The 22,749-nt window shown below is 44.6% G+C and overlaps 1 protein-coding gene across 1 annotated transcript in view; it reads left to right on the top strand.

The window, feature by feature from the left end:
* The window catches only part of RGS9 (regulator of G protein signaling 9), a 74,585-nt gene that overhangs the window by 11,716 nt on the left and 40,120 nt on the right, over positions 1-22,749 (top strand). Inside the window, exons 3-9 of the mRNA XM_053375369.1 lie at positions 4,893-4,943; positions 5,762-5,868; positions 9,710-9,761; positions 11,251-11,309; positions 12,217-12,293; positions 14,091-14,172; positions 18,684-18,746. Coding sequence (XP_053231344.1) covers positions 4,893-4,943; positions 5,762-5,868; positions 9,710-9,761; positions 11,251-11,309; positions 12,217-12,293; positions 14,091-14,172; positions 18,684-18,746 — 491 coding nt within the window. The remainder of the gene's footprint in view (positions 1-4,892; positions 4,944-5,761; positions 5,869-9,709; positions 9,762-11,250; positions 11,310-12,216; positions 12,294-14,090; positions 14,173-18,683; positions 18,747-22,749) is intronic.

The following is a 22,749-nucleotide window of genomic DNA, read 5'->3' as shown; positions in this document are numbered from 1 at the left end:
CCTCTGCAGCTCCAGCTCCCGATATCAGCTTCAGAAGGTTGGGGAACTCTCCAGAGCATGTTTACGGTGCATTGTGCATTTGTTTGGTTTCTGTGTGTGCGTGCAGGGTAGAGGGGGGAATAACTGAAAAATTCTTTCTTATTGTTATTAACTAAGTTTCTATGCTGCTCTTCAGCCGAGGACCACAGGGTGGTTTGCAAAATAAAGACCCAAAATTGCATACCATAGTAACAAACGAAAACAATACCCCGCAGTTTTAAAGGCCATAGATTGTTTCATTGGCCAATGGCACCTAAGAAGATATGCAGTGAAGGAAACCTTATTACTGCAGTGCATTGCACAAGGGGCTGCCTTTGAAGATTGTTCAGAAACTGCAGCTGGTGCAGAGTTCGTTGGCCAGATTGTTGATCAGAGGTAGGAGGTCTGAGCATATAGCTCCGTTTTTGGCATAGCTGCACTGGCTGCTGATCAGCTCCCAGACTCAATTTAAAGTGTTGTTTCTGAGCTATAAACCCCTATGAGGATCAGGACCCTAATACCTTAGGATCCAGCCACTCTCTGCATGAATCTACTCAGACCCTATGTTTGTCATCTGAGTCCCTACTTGATGTGCCCCACTGAGGGAGGTCTGGAGGGTGGCAACACAAGAATTGGCGGCTCTCGAATAGTTGAATGTTTGTGTTTCAATGATGCTCCTGGCACTATCATTATCAGGTAAAGATATTCCTGTTCACCCAAGAATTCGGCTTTTAGGGTAAGATTTCCCCCTTTTATGTTATTGCAGAATGAGCATTTTTAGTCAATAATGTTTAGTATCATTTTGATGCATTTTATTTTACGCACTGTACAGTCATACCTTGGGTTGAAGTAGCTTCGGGTTGAGCGTTTTCGGGTTGCGCTCCGGGGCAACCCAGAAGTAACGGAATGCGTTACTTCCAGGTTTCGCCGCTCGCGCATGCGCAGACGCTCAAAATGACGTCATGCGCGGAAGCGGCAAATCGCAACCCGCAGACGCTCCCGTTCGTATCCAGAGGTACCACTGTATATGTTTTTTTATCATTATAAGCTGCTTTAAGGTACTTTACGGAGTAAGCGATGAATAAATGCAGCTGAGCAACACCACTGGCTACAACTGTATGAACTTCTCTAAAGAGAAGATCTTAGGCCACAGTCCCGCCTGGAATAAACAGGAACAGCTCCACTCCACTCACATTGTGCCAGGGATGGATGATGTTTCCCCAGCATTCAGAAAATAAGCACCGCCTCTTTAAGGAAAAAGAACAGGTGCAAGCTGGGTTGCCTAGCACAGGTCTGCGTTACAGGCTAATCTTTTAATTTCATCTATTTCAGGAAGCAGATAGTAGGGATAAGAGCTCCTGGCTGCTTGGCAAAAGTCTCAAGTGATCAGCGCAATGTCAGGAAAGGTTAACATTTTTAATCTGCATTGTGGAGGCATTTGGAGATGAAGATTAGGACATGCTCAGGGAGGGAGTGCATTCCTGAAGCCTTGCCCTATTTAAAACTTCTAGTTTTAACCTGTCCTACAGTGCAGAGTACAAAGATAGGTGGTGACTTAATGCCAGATTCATTCATGATATGTATTAAACTCTTAGAATCATAGAATCATAGAGTTGGAAGAGACCACAAAGGCCATCGAGTCCAACCGCCTGCCAAGCAGGAAACACCATCAGAGCACTCCTGACATATGGTTGTCAAGCCTCTGCTTAAAGACCTCCAAAGAAGGAGACTCCACCACACTCCTTGGCAGCAAATTCCACTGTCGAACAGCTCTTACTGTCAGGAAGTTCTTCCTAATGTTTAGGTGGAATCTTCTTTCTTGTAGTTTGGATCCATTGCTCCATGTCCGCTTCTCTGGAGCAGCAGAAAACAGCCTTTCTCCCTCCTCTATGTGACATCCTTTTATATATTTGAACATGGCTATCATATCACCCCTTAACCTCCTCTTCTCCAGGCTAAACATGCCCAGCTCCCTTAGCCGTTCCTCATAAGGCATCGTTTCCAGGACTTTGACCATTTTGGTTGCCCTCCTCTGGACATGTTCCAGTTTGTCAGTGACCTTCTTGAACTGTGGTCTTCTCCCAACTCCAACTGGTTGATATTATATTTTTTCCTGTATGTATCTATGTATATATACTTCTAATGCCTTTGAAACGAAGCATTCTGTGGCTTATTTATCATTTTCCTCCACCCAGTCAATTCCCCTACAGCTCACCAAACATACCTCTATTGAAGATGGTAATGTTTCCTTTCGTACTGGTTCCATGCGTCTTTTTTTTTTGCTCCCCAAGTTACAAGCTCTGGCCTCTGAAACCTGACATCTCTCTTTGTGTTCCGTTTTAATTTACAAACCTCTAATTGAATTGTACAGTTCCTGGCTAGCTTGCCCTTTCTCTTTCGCGCAGGAAATAATAAGGTTCCCAATGAGTCACCTTGCCGAGAGAACACAATTCCGTTTCCCTTGACGTTGGATTATGATTTAGCCTTTCAGTGGCAAATCTGAATACTCTCCCTCTTTCACGAAAGTATGCAGTAAAACATATGCATTGAGAACTGGCAGGAATATGAGCTTTTAGAAAGCAGAGGGATTTAGATCATTAGAGTCATAATATTAACTCCCGAAGTGTTTTTTTTTTTAAAAAAGACCAATTTCCCCCAACCTGGTGCCCTCCAGATGTTTTGGTCTAAAACTCCTGTCAGCCCATTTGCTATGAAGGAGTTGGTGAGAGGATGAGAAGGCAGTTATTTCATCCTCCGGCTTTTAGCAGTTGAACAGGAAGCGCAACATCACAAGAACAGAGCATCTCCTGTCATCCTACCCCTCTCGCCTTGGTTGCTGTATTGCTAAGATTTCCATGCCACCTCTGATGACTGTAACCAAATGAACCAGAATAGTTTACTGCCCTGAAACTGCTTTGTTCCCAGATAGCTAACTTTCAACTTCAGATTCTCTGTGTTTCCATTCCCCCCCCACACCTTAATTTTAGTTCTCCACATTTTCAAGTCAGTTAAAAATGACACAAAGGATTTTGAATGCTCATCAAAGAAAGGGATGTAAACTCAAATATTTATTCATCCTGCTTTTTTTAAAACAGAGCTTCATTAAAAAAAGTATGACCAACCAACCTGTAACTCAGAAACTGTGTTAGAAACTGAAATATGAAAGCTAGGAGCTAAATGGAACCTTAAACCTTGGTTATGGGTGCCGCAATGGAGTGTTTAGGCACGCTTTTTTATAACAAGAATACAAAACTGAAATTGAATGAAGTGCAGCTAAAGTCTTGTGTTCATTTTTCACGTGGTCTAGTCCTCATCTAAAGAGTGCAAAAAACAAAGCCATGCTTCCTGAAATATACTTGGAGTCGAGAGTGGATTTCGTGCTCTTTATTCAGCTCATAGTGGTAAGGAGGAATGGAAGTTCCCCCAGAATGTCTGTTTTATATACATTATTTACACAATGGGCCCCATGTGATTGGCTAATTCCGGGATTCACCTGTAGGCCAATCAGGTTGCGGATTCACTTCCGTCTGGAGCTGGATTGGGTGGCTCCTGTGGACCAATCAGACTGCTGCATTCTGGATCCTATTGTTCTGGGACCAATCAGACTGCTGCATTCTGAATCCTATTGTTCTAGGGCCAATCAGGCTGCTGCATTCTGAATCCTATTGTTCTAGGACCAATCAAACTGATGCATTTTGTATCCTATTCAACTCAGTATATAACACTTCCCTTGCCCACCCCTCTAATATTCTTATGAGGGTCCCTTCTCCATTCTTCAGAGAGTGGCTGGAAGTGGGGAGGCAGAAAAAGGCTCTCCTTTTCTTCCAGCAGTGGCAGTTTTAATCTGAAATCTTAGGCGCAGTAGTGTGCCCAGAAACTGCTGCCATTAATGAAATCCCCTGTCACAAAATGCGCCTGGAACAATGGGAGTTTCGAACACTGTGCACATGGTTTCCCAGATTCTCCTGGTCCCTGTTGGAGTAGCAAGTTGAAGCCAGGCGAGAGACTAGCTAGGAGACAGACTCACTGGGAGAGTTGTGAACCACAGCTCACTCCATCAACTCTGCTGTGGCAGGGCAGCTCCATCAGGCCTCCACTCCCCTCAGCTGTCATTTGGGGGTAGCCATTCTAGCTGCATTAATGGGGGAAATAGGAAGTGCATGTCATTTCATCAGCTTTGCTGAATGCAAAGTTCCATCGAGTATCTCCTTCCCCAGAACTGTGCCAACTGTGCCATCTGGTGTAGGAAATTGGTGGCCAAGCTTTGATTTTGATTTTTCTTTCTTTCCTTACTGTCCCTTGTGTGTCAAGGTTGTCCGCTTTCCAGTGGGCGGCGTTGCGGGTGGGCATCGGGCCTGCAGTGATCTGGCTGGGGGCAGAGGCCAACGCTATCCGGCCGCTGTCCAATCAGCACTGGCTGCGGCAAAACTTAAACCACGGTGCGGCTGTGGGACAGCCCTCTCGCGCCCTTCGCCGGATTTCCCACCCGCCCGCCCTCTTTTTATGCTTTGCTATGACACCGCCTTGCTGTGGACAAATGTTTGCCCTTCTGAAACAAATCAATAAGATATCAAATACAAAGAGAAGTGAAAGTGGGACGAACGTACGTACACGTGGCTACAAGTGACTGTCACTTTTTCAACCCACGTTTGAAACCTATCTGGAAAAAAACCAAACTGTTACCCATTTCCAGTCTGACAAGTCTCTTGTAGCGGCTGAGGATGGGAGTTGCAGGTCTGGATCTGCATTTTCCTCAGGGGCGGCGGCGGGGGGGGCTTTCTAGATGAGAGGCGGTTCCTGAAAGCAGGTCGCGGAGGTCAGAATGTGAAGTTTTGTTATTCTGATGATTTACACTGTCTGCTCTTGCTATCCAGGTTCTGATATGCTACAGTGGCTTATGCAGCGCCTGCAGATTACCGATGAAGGTGAGTTTTGGCGGGAAACACGGGTGGTGTTTAGTCAAGCTTCCTCCCCACCCTTTCCCTCTTCTCTCCCCCCCCCCCCAGTACGGTGGTACCTTGGTTCTCAAATGCCGAAAACCTGGAAGTAAATGTTCCGGTTTTTGAATGTTTTTTGGAAGCCGAATGTCTGATGCAGCTGTTGGCTATTGTTTCCAGGGCACCTGCACCAATCAGAAGCTGCGCCTTGGTTTTCAAACATTTTGGAAGTCGTACTGATTTCCAGAACAGATTAAGTTTGGCGCTTTTGTTTTTGCTATTTATTTTGCGTTTTCGTTTCTGATTCTTTTTCGGTTAATTCGTTTTTGCGACTGTGTGGAACCCAGTTCAGCTACTGATTGATTGATTGTGTGACTACGGAAATGGATAAAAGCCCCCCCCCCCATCCAAACAATGACTATCATCAGTGCAGGGGGAAAAATAATTTTAATTTTTATCATCTACAATACTGTCTTATTTATTGAATAGTACAGTACATTGATTATTGCTTTCATTTTATGGATTGATGGTTTCGTTAGATAGTAAAATTCATGTTAAATTGCTGTTCTAGGGGTTGTTTTTAAAAGTCTAGAATGGATTAATCCATTTTGCATTACTTTCTATGGGAAAGAGGGCCTTGGTTTTGGAACACTTTAGTTTTGGAACAGACTTCTGGAACGGATTAAGTTTGAGAACCAAGGTACCATTGTATTTGAATTCTTGTCTTTTTAATAGCTGATTGTTTTTGCATGTTTGGCTATGTTCTGTGTGCGCCAGTGAAGGCAGCTGATATCTTTCTTTTTTAGAGGCACTCAATTTGGGAAGTATGATTATCAGGTACGGCTACATCTATCCTCTTCAGGATTCGAAGAATCTGAATCTCAAACCAGACAGCAGCCTCTACAGGTTTCAGGTGAGCAGAGCAGTGAGCCACAAGCAGAAGAAATGGAAGCCTGCTAAGGTCTTTTAGACTTTTCACATAAACCTCATTCACATATCAGGTTAAAATCTTTTTCAACTCAAAGTTCACATTGCTTCATAGACAACTGCACTGGGGCTGCAACCCAGAGGAACCGGGACTCGAGCTGTAGAGGGAACTCTTTACATTTCTACAGTCAGCAGTGCTCCAGCCATGCAAAAAATGGACGCTCCATCCTAGCAAGGCCTTATCCCAGTTCAAAACACTTGAGTCCAAGGGAGGGGTGTGGCCTAGGAAGAAGGGGCGTGGCCTGGGGGAGAGAGAGAGACTGTTGCATGTGGCCTGGAAGGCCCACTTGGCCTCTGGGCCTGAGGTTCACCACCCTTCCATGAAATCAAGGATAAAATTAACAATGGTTAAATGTGAAAGAGCAGCATGCTAATTCTTGTTGCTGAAATTGTGGGCGCTTTGTTCTTACCCAAAGGGACGTGGGTGGCGCTGTGGGTTAAACCACAGAGCCTAGGACTTGCTGATCAGAAGGTCGGCGGTTCGAATCTCTGTGATGGGGTGAGCTTCCTGCTCCTTCCAACCCAGCAGTTCGAAAGCACGCCAGTGCAAGTAGATAAATAGGTACCACTCCAGCAGGAAGGTAAATGGCATTTCTGTGCGCTGCTCTGGTTCACCAGAAGCGGCTTAGTCATGCTGGCCACATGACCCGGAAGCTGTACGCCGGCTCCCTCGGCCAATAAAGTGAAATGAGCGCCGCAACCCAGAGTCGGCCACGACTGGACCTAATGGTCAGGGGTTCCTTTAGCTTTTACCCAGCTCCAACTGGTGCCACTCTAGGGAGGAAATAAGCCAAAGCAAGGGTGCCCACGGGAATAAAATGGGGGGGAGCAGGTAAGCCCCACCCCACATAATCAATTACAAAACGCCCACACCATTTGAATGGAATGCCCATCAACTTTGAGGGGTGCCTGCCCTCCCCCAATATTTTATTGGGGGGGCAAAGGGACCTCAGCCCATAGGAGTTGGCTCCTGTGAGTCATAGTCTGGTTTGGCATCTTTACTGAACCGGGACTCGTTTTCACCAAACCACGAGTGGTAAGCCAGGAACAAGCCTTGGCTTCAGATTGTGGTTCATTTGAAGAGAAACCACAAGCCTGGATTCGGATGTAATGAAAAGCCAGAGTATTACTTGATTCTTCCCTAGTGCTGTAGCACGTGGGATGGGGGTCACAAACAGGGACCTTTCAAGCAACATCCATCTGCATGCTCCTTCTTCATGTTAAGCGATGCTTTTATTTTAACGATGGTTTAATAGGATAGGTGAAGTGGGCCACAGACGTTAAGACTTCTTTAAAGCCTTTGGCAATTCATTCCTGCATGAGTTCGCTCTTAACTCTGAGAAGCTTCTCACAGTCCTTTCAATCTGTGACTTTGCCTTATCCTTCACCTCGGTCCTTCTTTGTCAGCCTTTAGGAAACATTGAAAGATAGCCTTATTTGGAAGACTTTTTCAGTGGCTTCATCGTGCTACATTTAGCTTTTTTAAATGTTTTAACTAGATTGTTTTAATGTTAGCAGGTGCGCAGCTCAAATAACCGTGTAGGTGTGCCACAGAGGAAGGGCTGCAGCTGTAATTTTACTGTTCATTATTTTTATACTGTGATCTGTGTACATGTCACTTTACAAAGAGTAGGTATGACGGGTTCCTCCCCTCAGGGGTTCAGCTACCTAAAAATACACACAAGGAAAATTATTCTCTTCTTTGTTGGGTCCCTTTCCTGGCTGTGCTGCACTCTGAGGGCAGTTTTTGTTAACTCAGCAAGGCCCCAGCACTAAGTTAGCCACAGGACATCATTTTTATTACAATCTGCTTCAGTGTCCCCCTTTAAATGAATTTATTGCTGATCTCCCTTTCTCCCTCTAGGTCTCCCTTTCTGCACCACTGCAGGCCTCACTCACCTTCTCTTTTAACCCTGCAGCCTTCTGCCTCTGTACCCATCCTTGCTTCTTTCTCATTTTACCATCAAAAGCCGGCATCCCATAGCACTCTTGTTTTTGCTTTGAAATAATTTTTATTTGATTTTACAAGTGCAAAGTTATAACAATACCAAATATATGTTCATGCTTAGAGATTTCTCTGAATCTCCAGACTCACCACCATCCCCTCCCTGGGTCCTATTGTCAACATTTTCAACTGCATAATATTTCATCATCCATATTTTATATCTCTCCATATTGTCCATAATCTTTGTTACATTACAAGTGTTATTAGAATCCTCCAGTGTTTTCATTTGTTTACAGTGGTCTCCTAAATAAATCTTTCCCCATAGCACTCTTGTATTTGCATTGCCACAAGCCTCTGTATGCACCCCATTTCTGTCACTCATCCAACATGTCTGTTTGTCCACCCCTTTCCCCCTCTTTTTCCTTCTCTCCCTTCGCACCATAGTGCTCACCAGGCCCAAGCAGAGCTTGTCTGAGGCCCTGGGCAGGAGTCGTTTTAGAATAAAGTTATAAACGTAAACAAAAAAGCACCTGGTTCCTTGCAGGACCCCCTGGCTGGCTTTGGCCTCCTAGGCCCAGGGCAAGTGTGCATTTGGGACCCGCACCCGTATGGGTCTGATGCTCAGTCTTTTCTCTCTCTGCCCCTATCTTGGTTACTTCCTCTTTCCCCATCGTACTGGGTCCTCTGTTGCTCCCTTTTACTTCCTCCAGTTCCCGTTTTCCTCTGCTTCTCTTTATTGTTCCCCCACTCCACCCCATATGTACTTCTCCTCACTGAATTTGTCAGCAACAGTACACAAAAACTCTCATTTTTAACCCCCTGACAGAATCTGTCAGAGACCTGTGGCCTGGGAAGTTGGCAACAATCCAGGTGAAGAGGAAGCAATGGCAATGTAGTGACACAGCATCCTCCCATTTCCCCCCCCCCCCGCCTCTCTCACATACATACACAGGAAGGGTGTAGAGATGTTGGAAAATTCTGGTGGAAGGAGGAATGGAAATCGTTGATGTTCACTTACCCATCTCATTTCCTGGACAGACGTCAATTCGGCGAATTTGATTTGCATTCACTGTTGTTGTTATTTTCAGTCTGCAGCTGTTAGTCTCCAATGGATAACTCTCTCCAGTTGCATTGTGTTTCCTTTGCATTGAAAGGAATGGTGTGGAATAACATGATAATTACGTGATTAATTGTGCAAAATTTCGCTATAGCAGACAGTGTGACCGAATAACATGGTTTTACGAAAGGCTGAAATGCAGTGGAATGGAAGCAGCACTGCACATGACAAATATGGGTTGGAATGGAAACCAATGCCTTCTTGCATCCCTAGTTGGGTGGACCTTACTTATTTGGACCAGAAAGTGGGAAGGGGCCATGAACAATCATTTAAAAACCTCACAGTAGTGTTCACATAGGGAGAGAGCTGCAGCTGCAACATCCAGTGAAAGTTACTATTCTAAGTGTTGTTGTTAATATTTGTATAACCACCCTTCATTTGCAGATATCAGGGTGGCTCAGAGCATAAAAACACATGATAAAAACACAAAATACATATAAAAAGCAAGAACAGAAACAAAACAATAGCCCCCACCCCCAAAGATTGGGGGCTTGCCTCTCCCTGCCTTTTTTTATTTGATTTGATTCTTTTGTTTTCCAGGCCTCATTCAGAATGGATATAAAATAGCTGAGAACATACATTTACAAAAACATGAAAAATATGCAGGGCTGCCATTCACATGCCAGCTGGTAGACTGATTTAGAAGAATTTAGTTAAAGAATCAATTGATAACCTGGGTCTTAGTTTTTGTGTTCTTTCTTACAGACACCGTATTTTTGGCCGACCCAGCAGTGGGCAGCAGATGATACAGACTATGGTAAGCCATAAGATCGGAGAGGTAATCTCTGCCCTTTTAGTGAAATCTTAAAGGTGTAGATCCATAGCTGTCAACTTTCCCCTTTTTTAAAAGGGAAATTCCCTTATTCTGAATAGGATTCCTCGCAAGAAAAGGGAAAAGTTGACAGCTCTGTGTAAATCATGTGCACTTGGAGGAAAAGATGGAGCAAGTGTTTGTATGAACTCCAAAGATGATGTTTGTAGAAACTAATCAGTTCTGGGAAAGGTCCAGTGGTACCTTGGTTTCCTAACATCTCTGTTGACGAATATTCGGTTTACGTACGTCGTAAACCCGGAAATAAATGCTTTGGTTTTTGAACACTCCTCGGAAGTCGAACATGCCACGCGGTTTCCGCTGAGTGCAAGATCCTGAGGCCTAGCTGTCGGCTGTTGAGTCCTTGGTTTTCGAATGTTTCAGAACCCGAACGGTCTTCCGGAATGGATTACGTTCGAAAACCGAGGTACTTCACTTTGAAGAGGAGGGTACCCACTTACTCTCTCATTTCAACTATCATTTAAAAAAGTGGTAATTAGTGATAAAAGTTAATAAGATTATGCAAAAAAATAGGTATTGATATGCTTGAAAATATGGATATAGTAAATGTTATGGTATAAAGTTTAACATTTGAAAAAGGGTAAGAATTTGCTGAACTAAATATTTGAATGGGAATACAAAAGGGGGGAGGCGGGAGGAGGTCAAGAACATAAGCATATGAAATTGAGGTTATTTGAAAAATGGATTGGTTTTAACTTTTTTATGTTTAAATTTAATTTTTCTTAATTAGTGGTGCTTTCTTTTTGTATTTTTGGTGTTTCTTTCTTTTTTCTGTAATTTAGGGTTTTTTTATTCTGTGAACTTTTATCTTTCTTTTCTGTAAAACTTCAATAAAAATCTTTAAAAAAAAAAAAAAAAGTTAGGAGAAATAATTTCCATAGCTAGATATTTAGTTCAAAGAGCTTCAATAAGACTTCCGGATAAAACAAAGCGTGGGAAAGATGGTTGCTTACAGTAAATTCTAGATGTGCATGCCAGGAAAATAGGAGCACTCTCTGCTGAATGGGCTTCTGTAGGAAGTGTGGTCATTTATTTCTTGAATTCAAAGCCATTCAGAACAACATATAGCTGTTCTGATCTTAGTCCTATACACATTAGTCCTATACACATTAAGAAAAAAGTTACAATCACAGTGAAGCTTACTAACACCACTTAGAATATCCCCCCCCCTACATTTGCCCTAAGCTTCCCGCTGCACCAGAGTTGTCACCATAATGCAGATTCCTTTCACTACTCCTGTGGGAATCGCCTATTGTGAAAAACAGCATTGGCTGGAGACACAAGCTTATGTGGATCTTGCGCCATGTGGATTCACCCGGGACAAAATCTTTATTTGGAAAAGATGTAATTTTACTTTTCTTTCACTGGGCCTTCTCATTAATTACATGTGTATGTTGTTGTTTTTCATCCCCAGCCATCTACCTAGCCAAGAAAAATATCAAAAGGAAAGGAGTTTTAGAAGAATATGAAAAGGTAAGAGAGTATTATGGCATCTTGTGCAAGCTTTTGGCTAAGCATCTAGGGGGTGGAGGTGTCTTGGTGCTGTGGGTTAAACCACAGGGGCCCCTTTACCTTTAATATTTGCTTTAAGGGCCCCCAACCAAAGGTTGAGGGGCCTCAATGTGACATCACAGAAGGCTGCACCAATATGCACGATGTCGAGAGATGCCACAGGGATCAGTGCAGCCTGGTGTGAGGTCGCAACAGCCTGCGCAGTATCTCCTGGTGCCGCCGGAATCCACGCGGACTAGTGGAAGGTTGCACCAGACTGCGCAGCGTTGTATGTGACTACATGTGTTGGCTCCCCCAATCTTGGGGGCAACCTGCGCCTCTGGTAAAGCACATCCATGGTGGTGGAGCATTAAAGCTCAGTAGTGGAACATGTGCTCTGCATGCAGAAGATCACAGTCTCTGACATCGGTCTGGCAGGGCGCCACTGCAGGTTAACTGCAGCCAATACTAGTCTACCTAGGCTGATGATCTGACTTAGCAGAAGGCAGCTTCCTGTGTTCCTGTAATTCAGCCATGGACTACCAAGATTAGCAGCAGCCCTGAGCTTTTGGATAGCATGTAGTTCCAGCATCATAGATTCACAACTGTAGTGTTTCCGCCCCCACTTCTCTACTTTCAGATTTTGGTTTTCCCCCTCACCTATTAAACTACATCTGTTAAACAAATTTGTCAGCTTAAATATACACCAAATTGCTACAACAGCAGTGGGCTAAGCTAATAAATCTTACTGAGAAATCTCATCAATCTTACTTGTTCCGTGATTCGTACGTGTGGCCGTGTGCTGTAGCACTTTATCACATCCTTCGCGCTGCGAGCGAAACAGAAGTCTGTGTCTTTCCTTGCTGTCTCACTGCTGCTGTTTTTCCAGGAAAATTATAACACGCTGCACAAAAAAATCAACCACAAATGGGACTTCGTTGTTATGCAGGCCCAGGAACAGTATAGGTGAGATGCTTTACACTGTTTCCCCCCCCCCCTTTTCGCCTTTGTTTTGAGTGATGCAGTGAGCAGTAAGCAATTTTCAAGTTCTCAGTAGCCGAGGAATTATAACACATTCCCATTCTCTCTAAAACAGCTTTCAAAAATTGACACGGACTCCTGCTACATCTGTGAAACTCTGCCTTTGCTTTTGCACCTGCCTGTTAGCAAATGAGCTTGCAGTTCTGCTTACAAATAACCACACTGGTGGCAGTTTGTGCTGCCTGCTTGAAAGGTGTAAATACTGCTTTCTGTCAATGCAGTTTCATTTTTCTCTGATAATGAGGGTGCCTGACTTGGAAATCCATTTTCAGAGAACTCTTCTACTGATTCTCAGTAGCAGGTTTTTATTTTTTTTAGAGCTGTTGGCAGTAGCTGCTCTTTTGCACTGGCGGGCTCATTGTGCTGGTTTCAGCTAGTGGAATTGGGGTGGTTGGATCTGGCTCAAGCTGTCGGTGTTTGGTGATGTCCATCGATATCTTTGACCATGTACTAAGCCAGGAAACCTTAACAAAATGTCTTAAGTGAGTCTACAAAAGCAGAGTTGCTGTGACCTCTGTGGTTGCTGGTTAAATGGCCTTTCCTGTGAGATAACTTGAAAGGATGATTGTGCTCACACTTAGGGAATGTGTCTTGTCCTCACATCAAATTCGGTAGTAACCATTGTAACTTTCCCTTTACCAACAAGGTCTGCAGGCTCTTCACTGCAGTTCGTCCATTGTCTGCTTGCACAGCATCTGTGGTATTAACTCCTCCTCCCCAGTTTGGTGTCATTTGCAAATTTGATGAGCCATCCCCTTAATTCCTTCACCCAATATATAAAAATGTTAAACAGTAATGGGCCAAGAACAGAATGTTGTGACACCCCACTTGTCACTTATTTCCAGGATGATGAATAACCATTAGTGAGCATTCTTTGGGGCTGGTTGATTAACCAGCTACAAATCCACCTAACAGTCACCTCATCCAGTCCACATTTTACCAGCTTCTCCACAAGAATATCATGGGGGACTTTGTCAAAAGCCTTACTGAAATCAAGATACACTGTGTCCACAGCATTCCCCTGATCCACCAAGTCTATCAGAGAGAGAGAGAGAAAGAAATTCGTCTGGCATGACTTCTTTTTGAGAAACCCCTGCTGCATCCTAGTAAACAAAGCATCCTTTTCTAAGTGCTCACTGACAGACTGTTTAACTATCTGTTCTAGCACCTTTCCTTGTATTGACATCAATAGTGACCTAGGTCTTCCTTTTCCCCAACTCCAGCCCTCAGGTGCCTCACCAAGAATTCTAAAATGCTGGTTGCGATTTGAGCAGTCTGGTAGATGAGTGGAGCCCTTGGGCCAGGGAACTTTCTGTTCCCTCCTATCATTCTGTGGATAGTTATTTTATTCTATTTAAGTAGCCCACTTTGTACGTGGTTCACCATGGAAAAGTAGTGTCTGTATAAACAACACTGATGGTGATTTTAGGGGGGGAAATTCTACTCTGACTTTTGGTTCAGTCGCTAAAGGGTATAGTCATGTGGACAGGAGAGGAAGGATGGGAGGAAGAGTGCCTGTATCCAAAAAGGAAAATACTCACAGTAAAATCGTAGGCAGTGGACCATTCTGGAACATGAGAATTAAGAAATAATTTCGTTATACACCAAATTCCTGGTCCATGTTATGCTACTTGCCAGGGATGTGCAGGTAGTCCTGTTACAGGGAAGTGGGCCTATTCCGCTTTGATTTGTTGAAATGACACTTCCCTCCTGAATTTGCAGGACAGGAAAAGAACGAAAGAAGGAAGATCGATATGCTCTGGACTGTCAGGAGAAAGCCTATTGGCTAGTGCACCGAACAGCTGTAAGTGAAGAATAGACATATCTAGTAAACAATGTGGTTCTGTGATTCTCATTAGAGTAATAATAATAGGATCATATTATTGTAGAGTTTGAAGGGACCCTAAAGGTTATGTGGTCCAACTCCCTGCGCTATAGTTTTGCACACCCAAATCTGTGAGTACTAAGAGGTCTTGGGGCTTTGGCTTAATGTTTCCTTAGAATGAAGGTCATGGGAAGCTGTGGTTTCTTACTGCTGTATGGTTTTATTTCAATGTATATGGAAACAGAGCATATGAAAGAGGTTCACAGCATGAACACCCTTATATTTTATGACACACCTTATTTCTGTAATTGTGAGTTGTTTGGAACAGTTTTAATATTGTGTTTTAACTGTTGCAACCCACCTGGGACCTTGGAGCGAAAGGTGGACAACAAAATTGTATTAGTAGTAATACAAATCTTGCTCTGTTTTTAAGTTTTTGGTGGTTCCCTCCCCAAAACTGTGGCTTTGGATTCAGTAGAGGTGTCACGTCAAGTCAAGTTCAAGATGAGACTGGCTATTCTTGCACATTTTCCTCCTGCTGGGGCCCACCTTTAGCTCACCTTACGGAAGCCTCTGTAGCTATTTTATTTTATTTTATACATTTTTATTGGGGGTTTTTTACATATCATTTCCAACAATCATTTAACATAACTTCTTATCTTATACAATATTTTAGACTTCAACAACGTCTGATGATTTTCCATTCTTTATCACTTATTTCTGCATTTCTTAATTTCTCTATTGCTCTTAATTATCATTAGCTAATAATTCTCTTCATAGTCTTTCTTGCAATATTTCAAATAGTCCTCCTTACAGAACTTCTCGCAGTCCTACAAGTGTAATCTGTTCATTACAATTGCTTTTCAAATAATTCATATATTTACGCCAGTCTTCTAAGAATCTCTGGTCCCGCAGGTTTCGAATCCTTCCTGTTAATTTATCTAATTCTGCATAGTCCATTAATTTCATCTGCCATTCTTCTTTCGTCAGTAATTCTTCTTGCTTCCATTTTTGTGCCACTGATATTCGGAAGCCTCTGTAGCTATTAGCTTCTTTGGCAACCAGTTGCCTGTACTCTTTAGACACGCAAGGAGACAGACTTGACAAGAGCCGTCAACTTAACAAAGAGACTGGTTTGTCCACTTTGGCATTATCTTTTTTCTACAGAATCTCATCTCACAGTTTTAACTCTTGCAATAGGTAGTTTGGAATCACTGCAAGGGAGAAGGGAGGGATGGCTCTTCTGGCAGAGAGATAAGGATGCCCAGATATCCTGCTTCCTGCAGGTGGGGGAAGTGAGGCACAAGCTTGCACAGGAAGCAGCTGGGGTTTAAGCCCCTGTCTTCTGAGAACTGTGCATGCTGCATACATCTGTGTCGGGTGCATTTTGTTCCTTGGAGTCAGCTCCTGCAGCTTGACCTCAGTAATTGCAAAGGGGTTGCGATCGCACTCCCACCCGCCAAACGCAGCAGGAAGAATGGAGGCAAACCTGATACAGTGGTACCTCAGGTTACATACGCTTCAGGTTACAGACGCTTCAGGTTACAGACTCCGCTAACCCAGAAATAGTGCTTCAGGTTGAGAACTTTGCTTCAGAATGGGAACAGAAATCGTGCTCCGGCGGCGCGGTGGCAGCAGGAGGCCCCATTAGCTAAAGTGGTGCTTCAGGTTAAGAACAGTTTCAGGTTAAGTACAGACCTCCGGAACGAATTAAGTACTTAACCCGAGGTACCACTGTACACAAACGCACGGCACCACTGCCTCCTCTCATGGCCTGATCTATCCGCGTTGATCTTTCCACGCCCACAAGCGCTTTTGGGCGAATCTTCCATGCTGGGGAAAGACTCCAAGCTGTGGAGTGCAGCACCGAGTTTCTGTTATTTTGGAGGCACTTCTGGCAGATGCTGGTGGGGTGTTTTCCTGAGCAGTGCCGCACTGATCACAGCATGCCGCATGGCTCTGACACATGCCAAAGAGCTACATTCCCTAATCCCAAGTCATAATCAAAGATCCACTTTTAATTGTGCACACGGTGTAAGCGGCCAACTGAGAGCCCAGCGGTTAACAGACAGAGAAGGTATAAGCCTCCGGCAAATGTCAGGCCGTAATTGGAGCTTAGCTTGCAGGGGGGCGGGGAAATACCATCTGTAGAAAAGGCCCCTGTGCCACAGCAGCCCCTTTGGTCCTAGTTCATCTTCCCTGCTGAATCCCCTTTGATCACGCCAGAGCTGAATTTGGATCCTTCTCTTTCTTGAGCTGTTTCCCCTCTTTTCGCCCTTTTAAGATAGCGCTGGCTGGAGTTTAATTATTGATGGCCAAACTTCAGCAGACGTCAGATAGCTGATCAAAAACAAAGCTGTGCTCCAAGCAGATGTGACAGCGGTACCAGTCTATTTGCCATGTCGAGGCACCCCCTTCCCTCACTGGGCAGGGTTTTCTCTGCATTGTCCCAAGTTCCCATGCCAATAATTTTATTTTATTTTATGCTGAAAACACACTTAGAAACATACAGAAGGTGCTGTTATCGTTCGGTTTGTCAGGTGCAATGAAAGACGAGACTCGTGTGCTTTTAAGAGACCTGATGAAAAGGAAAATTCACCCAGTGATGCTTTTCTCAACTGTTCATTACCGTGGCCATTGCTAGGATAAGCCCGCTCACCCTTTCGCGTGCGGCGGCATTGTAGGAGCCAGTGTGGTGTAGTGGTTAAAACCAGTGGACTCGTAATCTGGTGAACCGGGTTCGCTTCCCCGCTCCTCCACATGCAGCTGCTGGGTGACCTTGGGCTAGTCACACTTCTTTGAAGTCTCTCAGCCCCACTCACCTCACAGAGTGTTTGTTGTGGGGGAGGAAGGGAAAGGAGAATGTTAGCTGCTTTGAGACTCCTTCGGGTAGTGATAAAGCGGGATATCAAATCCAAATCCAAACTCATTGCGGGACGGAGGAGGCTTCACTGGGGCCCCAGTGGAGGAATTCAACCTGGCTGGGCTCTTCCTCATGGGCGGAGGGGGCATAAGCCTATCAGGAACCAGATCCTATGCCTGCACCTAGTGGTGGAGCTTCATGCTCCCCTTGGACCCGCACCTTGCTCATTTAAGCAGCCAGTACCCTGGCCTCAGCTGGTTTCTTCCTGCGCCAGGTTTTCTCACCAGTCTCTTTGGTCTCTCATTATACGGGTTGGGGTATGGGAAGCCTGATGCCTGGTCCTGTAAGAACATCAGAAGACTTGAAGACTCAGCCACCTGGGATACTGGGCCCATAGCAAGTGTGTCAATGCCAGTGGACACTGCCAGGATGCCAGGGCTCTGACACCTGCCCAGTGGGGCTGGGTGCTAATGCTGAACTCAGCCACGGCTGTGCATAGTCTGTGCCAGCCTTCCCCATTCTGGTGCCCTCAGAATGTTTAGGACTAAAACTCCCATTAGCGCCAACTAGCATGACTGTGCTGATAAGGGCTGATGGGAGTTGAAGTCCTAAACATCTGGCAAAAGGCTGGCAAAGGTTGCTCTGCACTGGAAACGAAACAGCGTTTTCCACCAAGAATTCTGTGCTCTGTGGAAATTTGCAAAATGGAATAAATTTGCATCTGTTCCCCCATAGCTGCTTATTTTTATGTATTGAATTAGCAGTTGGAGAATATTGAATTTTGTCTGCTTCTCTTAACCCTAGGAATAGCCCAGGGATTACTCGGGCAGAATTGTACAGAACACACAATGCTAGCTGTGGCATATTAATTAATATTTCTGCAGCAAACACAACTAGAATAAAGGTCTTTTGTAATTTAGGCTTCTCTGGTGGACAAGCTGGTGGAGTTGGAGAAGTATTAGGAAAGTAAAAAAATTGGAGACCTTTTTGTTGGGGATAGTTTTGATGGAAATTCCCAGGTGTCAAAAAATGTTATTTATGTATGCCACTACTGTGGCCCATGTTTTGTTAGCCCCAAAATGGAAAACGTGTGAGGTCCCAACTAATGGCAACTTAAGCTGACGGAATATGCACAGCTTGCAGACTTAACATATAGAATAAGAGAACAAGAAGAACATACGTTTAGAGAAGATTGGAAAATGATTACAGGGGGAAATTGTGTACACTTGAAAACATTGGCAACATTAACATAAATTCAACAGTGTAAATAAATTTTGATGGATGCAATAATGGAATAATGAATGGTTTAGTTTATGTAAAATATGCAGGGATTTATGATATGCAAAATGAACTATGGAAAGAGAAGAAGGGAAGTCACTCATATTTTAAGGATGTTTAAATGAGTATTCTAAATTGTAAAACAGAAGATATATATAAAATTTTTGGAATATATATATATATATATATATATATATATATATATATGTCAAAAATTATTCCAAAATTTATTTGTCTTACCACTGGCAGCTAAATAATTGATGCAATCATACTTGATATTATAAACAATATTTTTTTAAAACAACACAAATATGTAATTGTATGTTTTGTTGTTTTTTGACTGCAATAGCCAGGGATGCAGGACACACTTGACTATGGCTTAGACCGAGTAACTGATCCCTGTGAAAATACGGTAAACTAGGTAAGTTTGCATTCCTTAGTAGCACTCTGATTGTATTTTTGAATGGTGACAAAGCTTTCTGTATCTGCATTGTAAGGACATAAGACCCAACGAAGTCAAGATTGGGACTGAATGTCCGACAGCTGGGGGTGAAAATGGGCAGATATGGAGGGGGTATGATGCAGTATTGAGAAGAAGAGACTCCCTGGAAAAGACCCTGATGTTGGGAAAGATTGAGGGTACAAGGAGAAGGGGACGACAGAGGACGAGATGGTTGGACAGTGTTCTCGAAGCTACCAACACGAGTTTGACCAAACTGTGGGAGGCAGTGGAAGACAGGAGTGCCTGGAGTGCTCTGGTCCATGGGGTCACGAAGAATCGGACACGACTAAATGACTAAACAAAAACATGATGCAGTATACGATCATTATGGAGTTCCAGAAAATGTTTGATCCACACTGATCACTCAGTTTTGAGTACCAACAAAAAGTATGAGAGTGCTAACTATTTCTGCCACTGGGTGTTTTTCTTCTTCTGAATAGGAATAACAACTTAAGACAAATAACCATTTAAATGTCTTGCTCGGGGTTTGTTTGACCTAGTTCTTACTAAGGCAGTCAACCTATATCCTAGCTGTTTTTATTTCAGGGTGATATTAAACAAGGCGAAGGAGATCTGTGAGTGGAACCCCTATCACTTTTGATTTGGGCAAATATGAGTTGCAGGGGAGAGGAACTGGGTCCAGATTGGGACTATAGTGTTGCAGGGAGAGAGGGCTTGTCTATTTGCTTCCTTGTGCCATTTTCCAGGTGAAATAGGCTACGACTGCAGCTCCTGTTTGCTGCCTTAGGGAAAATTCATATGCCTGGGAATTTCCCCTGAGGTCGAATAGCAGCTTGGAACAGATAGGGGAGTCAAATTTCAGCAAGCAAACCAGGTGTAGGGGAAAAGTTAAACCCCTCCCTTCCACCAGTGCCCTGGTCCTGAACTGAACTGCATCCCTCCCACAGCCAAAATACAATGGTACCTCGGGTTACAAACACGTCGGATTACAAACACTTCGGGTTACAGACTCCGCTAACCCGGAAGTAGTACCTTGGGTTAAGAACTTTACCTCAGGATGAGAACAGAAATCGCGTGGCGGTGGCAGCAGCAGCGGTAGGCCCCATTAGTTAAAGTGTTACCTCAGGTTAAGAACAGTTTCAGGTTAAGAACGCACCTCCAGAACGAATTAAGGTACCACTGTATAAAGAGGTATGGGATGTGATTATGGATCTCTGCCATCTTACTTGACCTTCGGACTGCAGCTGGGATTTAATTAGTTTTTACGTGGAAGGATTTCGATTTAAAAACATCATGGGCACCTCATGGAAAAGGGGTTCTAGCCTACCTTCCCATATTAGGGTTCTGTGTTGGAGTGGGGTTATTCGTGGGGATATTCAGCCATGCAATAATGCAGAGGGAAGAGAAGCTCTGGCAGCAATAGTTTAAAGAGACAGAAGTTCTATTAGTTGTGACCCGAAGTGGTGCAGCCCACACCTAGCTTCCCTGCGTCAGATTTAAATTCAGTCAAGGCCTTAGCATGAATAGGATAAAGGTAAAGGGACCCCTGACCATTAGGTCCAGCCGTGACCGACTCTGGGGTTGCGGTGCTCATCTCGCTTTATTGGCCGAGGGAGCCGGCGTACAGCTTCCGGGTCATGTGGCCAGCATGACTAAGCCGCTTCTGGCGAACCAGAGCAGCGCACGGAAACGCCGTTTACCTTCCCGCCGGAGTGGTACCTAGTTATCTCCTTGCACTTTGACATGCTTTCGAACTGCTAGGCTGGCAGGAGCAGGGACTGAGCAACGGGAGCTCACCCTGTTGCAGGGATTCGAACCGCCGACCTTCTGATCGGCAAGCCCTAGGCTCTGTGGTTTAACCCACAGCGCCACCCACATCCCTTCATGAATAGGATACTGTAGCTTAATTTTGTGTAGGGCAGGCCAAGAGCAGCGGTGGAGCAAGCCGATCGGGCACCTGGGATGGCGCGCATGCCCTGTGCCCACAGCAGGGCCAGCCGCTCATGGGAGCGGGGCGGGGCCAGCTGGGACAGGACGCTCTATGGGGCCTCTAAGGAGTCTGCCTGCCTCTTCTCACTTAGTGGGCAGACCATTTGGGGCAGCGTGGAGCCTGTGGGCACCCAAGCCACCGCATCACTCCCAGGAGAGATGCGTGGCTCAGGCCACGAGTGCCGCCCGGCATTTTGCCACCCCCCTCAGTGGTGACACCCGGGGCAGACCACCGCCACCGCACCCCCTTCCTCTGCCCCTGGCTGAGAGTACATTCTGTAGCCATGTTAACTTAGCTTCTCGCGGAGAATGAAGGGAATAGGGGAGACCGCAAACCAGGCAGTTGAAGTGATCTGTTATTTATGAGCCTGCAGCTGAAGGTGAGGCTTGTATGCCGCTTGTCCAAACCCTCTTTATAACAATTGTTTTCATCAAACCCTGTGCAGTACTAATAAAACTTTCCATTTGCGTGAGGACTCTCAGCTGCAAATAATTGCGGTGGCCAAGTGGGCTTGGTTGCCATGGAGACTGAAGAGGAGAGCTAAATGCTGAGGCTGAGGATTTACTTCTTACCGTTAAGGGGAGGTGGCTGGCATGTCTTTTTTGAAAGGAGAATAGGAGTCTATGTCAGCCGGTAGGGGACCAAATATAGACTTCAGGAGGAGGTTATCATGCCAAGCTATGTCATATCATGCTTGTATTTACAGAGTCCTACAGAGAGGGAAGATTTTGGTGTGTTTTTTTAATGCTACAGAATGCTACTCTCCCCGGACCTGTGTACACATGCAAGCCTCGACACTTTCAGAACTGGCTGCTTTCCATCTTTTCCCCAATCCTGACTAATAAGGCTTCTGTCTTTTTAAAATCTCTTCCCTCCCTGTGATGTAGTTGAATGCTCCATTTCTCTTGAGACTCAGAAGCGCCTCTTCTGTTGGGGAGAGATGCAGATTGAATTGGGGTACTGGACGGGAGAGGCATTTCATAGTGAACTCATCAATGCTTCTTCACAATGAGTGGAAGCTGTGGGAGCAGCAGGTTGTAAAGAGACAGACTTAGACGCAGAAAATTTGAGAGGCAGGAGCTGTGCGGGGTAGATGAGCTGGTTCCTCCCCTTCCTGGTGAGCAGAGCGGATGAGAGTACCTAGGACAAAATAGAGTCCCCGTCCTCCACAGCAATAGCAGACAGACGCACCTAAATGCCGGTGAAATGCAGCCCCTTAGTAATTGACAGACCAGCACAGGAATGAGGAATCTGTGGCCCTGTAGATATTAATTCATGGGACGTGTGTATTAATTCTGTAGCACCCTGCTTGTGGTTAACGCTTAGCTGGAATGAAATATTCAACGCAGCAATAGAGAAATTAAAATAATAATTTATTTGTCAGACAAATAAATGTGAGGCACAGTGGTATATGGTTACCAAGCTCTGGCCTGGCCTCCTGCCATTATGGCCAGCACTTATATTCCCTCAGCTCAGCCCCCTTGCTCCTCCTTTGGCTGCCTCTGTCCAATCAGCCTGGTTAAAATTCCTATTGGCTGTTTGCTAGAACCAATCATAAAAGATACACCCATTTCCTATTACCTTTTATGGGAGACAAAGAGCTATATTTCCTTCTATTTATAATTGGCAAATAAGTAGTCATATATCTTACATTTACCTCGACCAGGCACCTTAATTACCAGATAACCTTTTGCCCTAGACTAGGCGCCTTAACTAACATTTCATCTTTTGCCCTATTGCCCTATTCACTCCAAAACAGATGATGGCTAATTTTATCTGAACAGATCTTTTTGTTCATCTCCCCACACATTATCAATGAAAGATCTCCTTCTTTGGAGGTCATTAAGCAGAGGCCCGACAACCACACGTCAGGAGTGCTCCGATGGTGCTCTTCCTGCCCGGCAGGGGTCCGGACCCAACGGCCCTCGTGGTCTATTCCAACTCTTCTATGATTCTATGATT

This window comes from Podarcis raffonei, chromosome 2 (genome assembly GCF_027172205.1).
Source record: "Podarcis raffonei isolate rPodRaf1 chromosome 2, rPodRaf1.pri, whole genome shotgun sequence".
NCBI lineage: Eukaryota > Metazoa > Chordata > Lepidosauria > Squamata > Lacertidae > Podarcis > Podarcis raffonei.
Note: the sequence above shows the minus strand (reverse complement) of the source record. Positions and strands in the feature narration are given on the sequence as shown.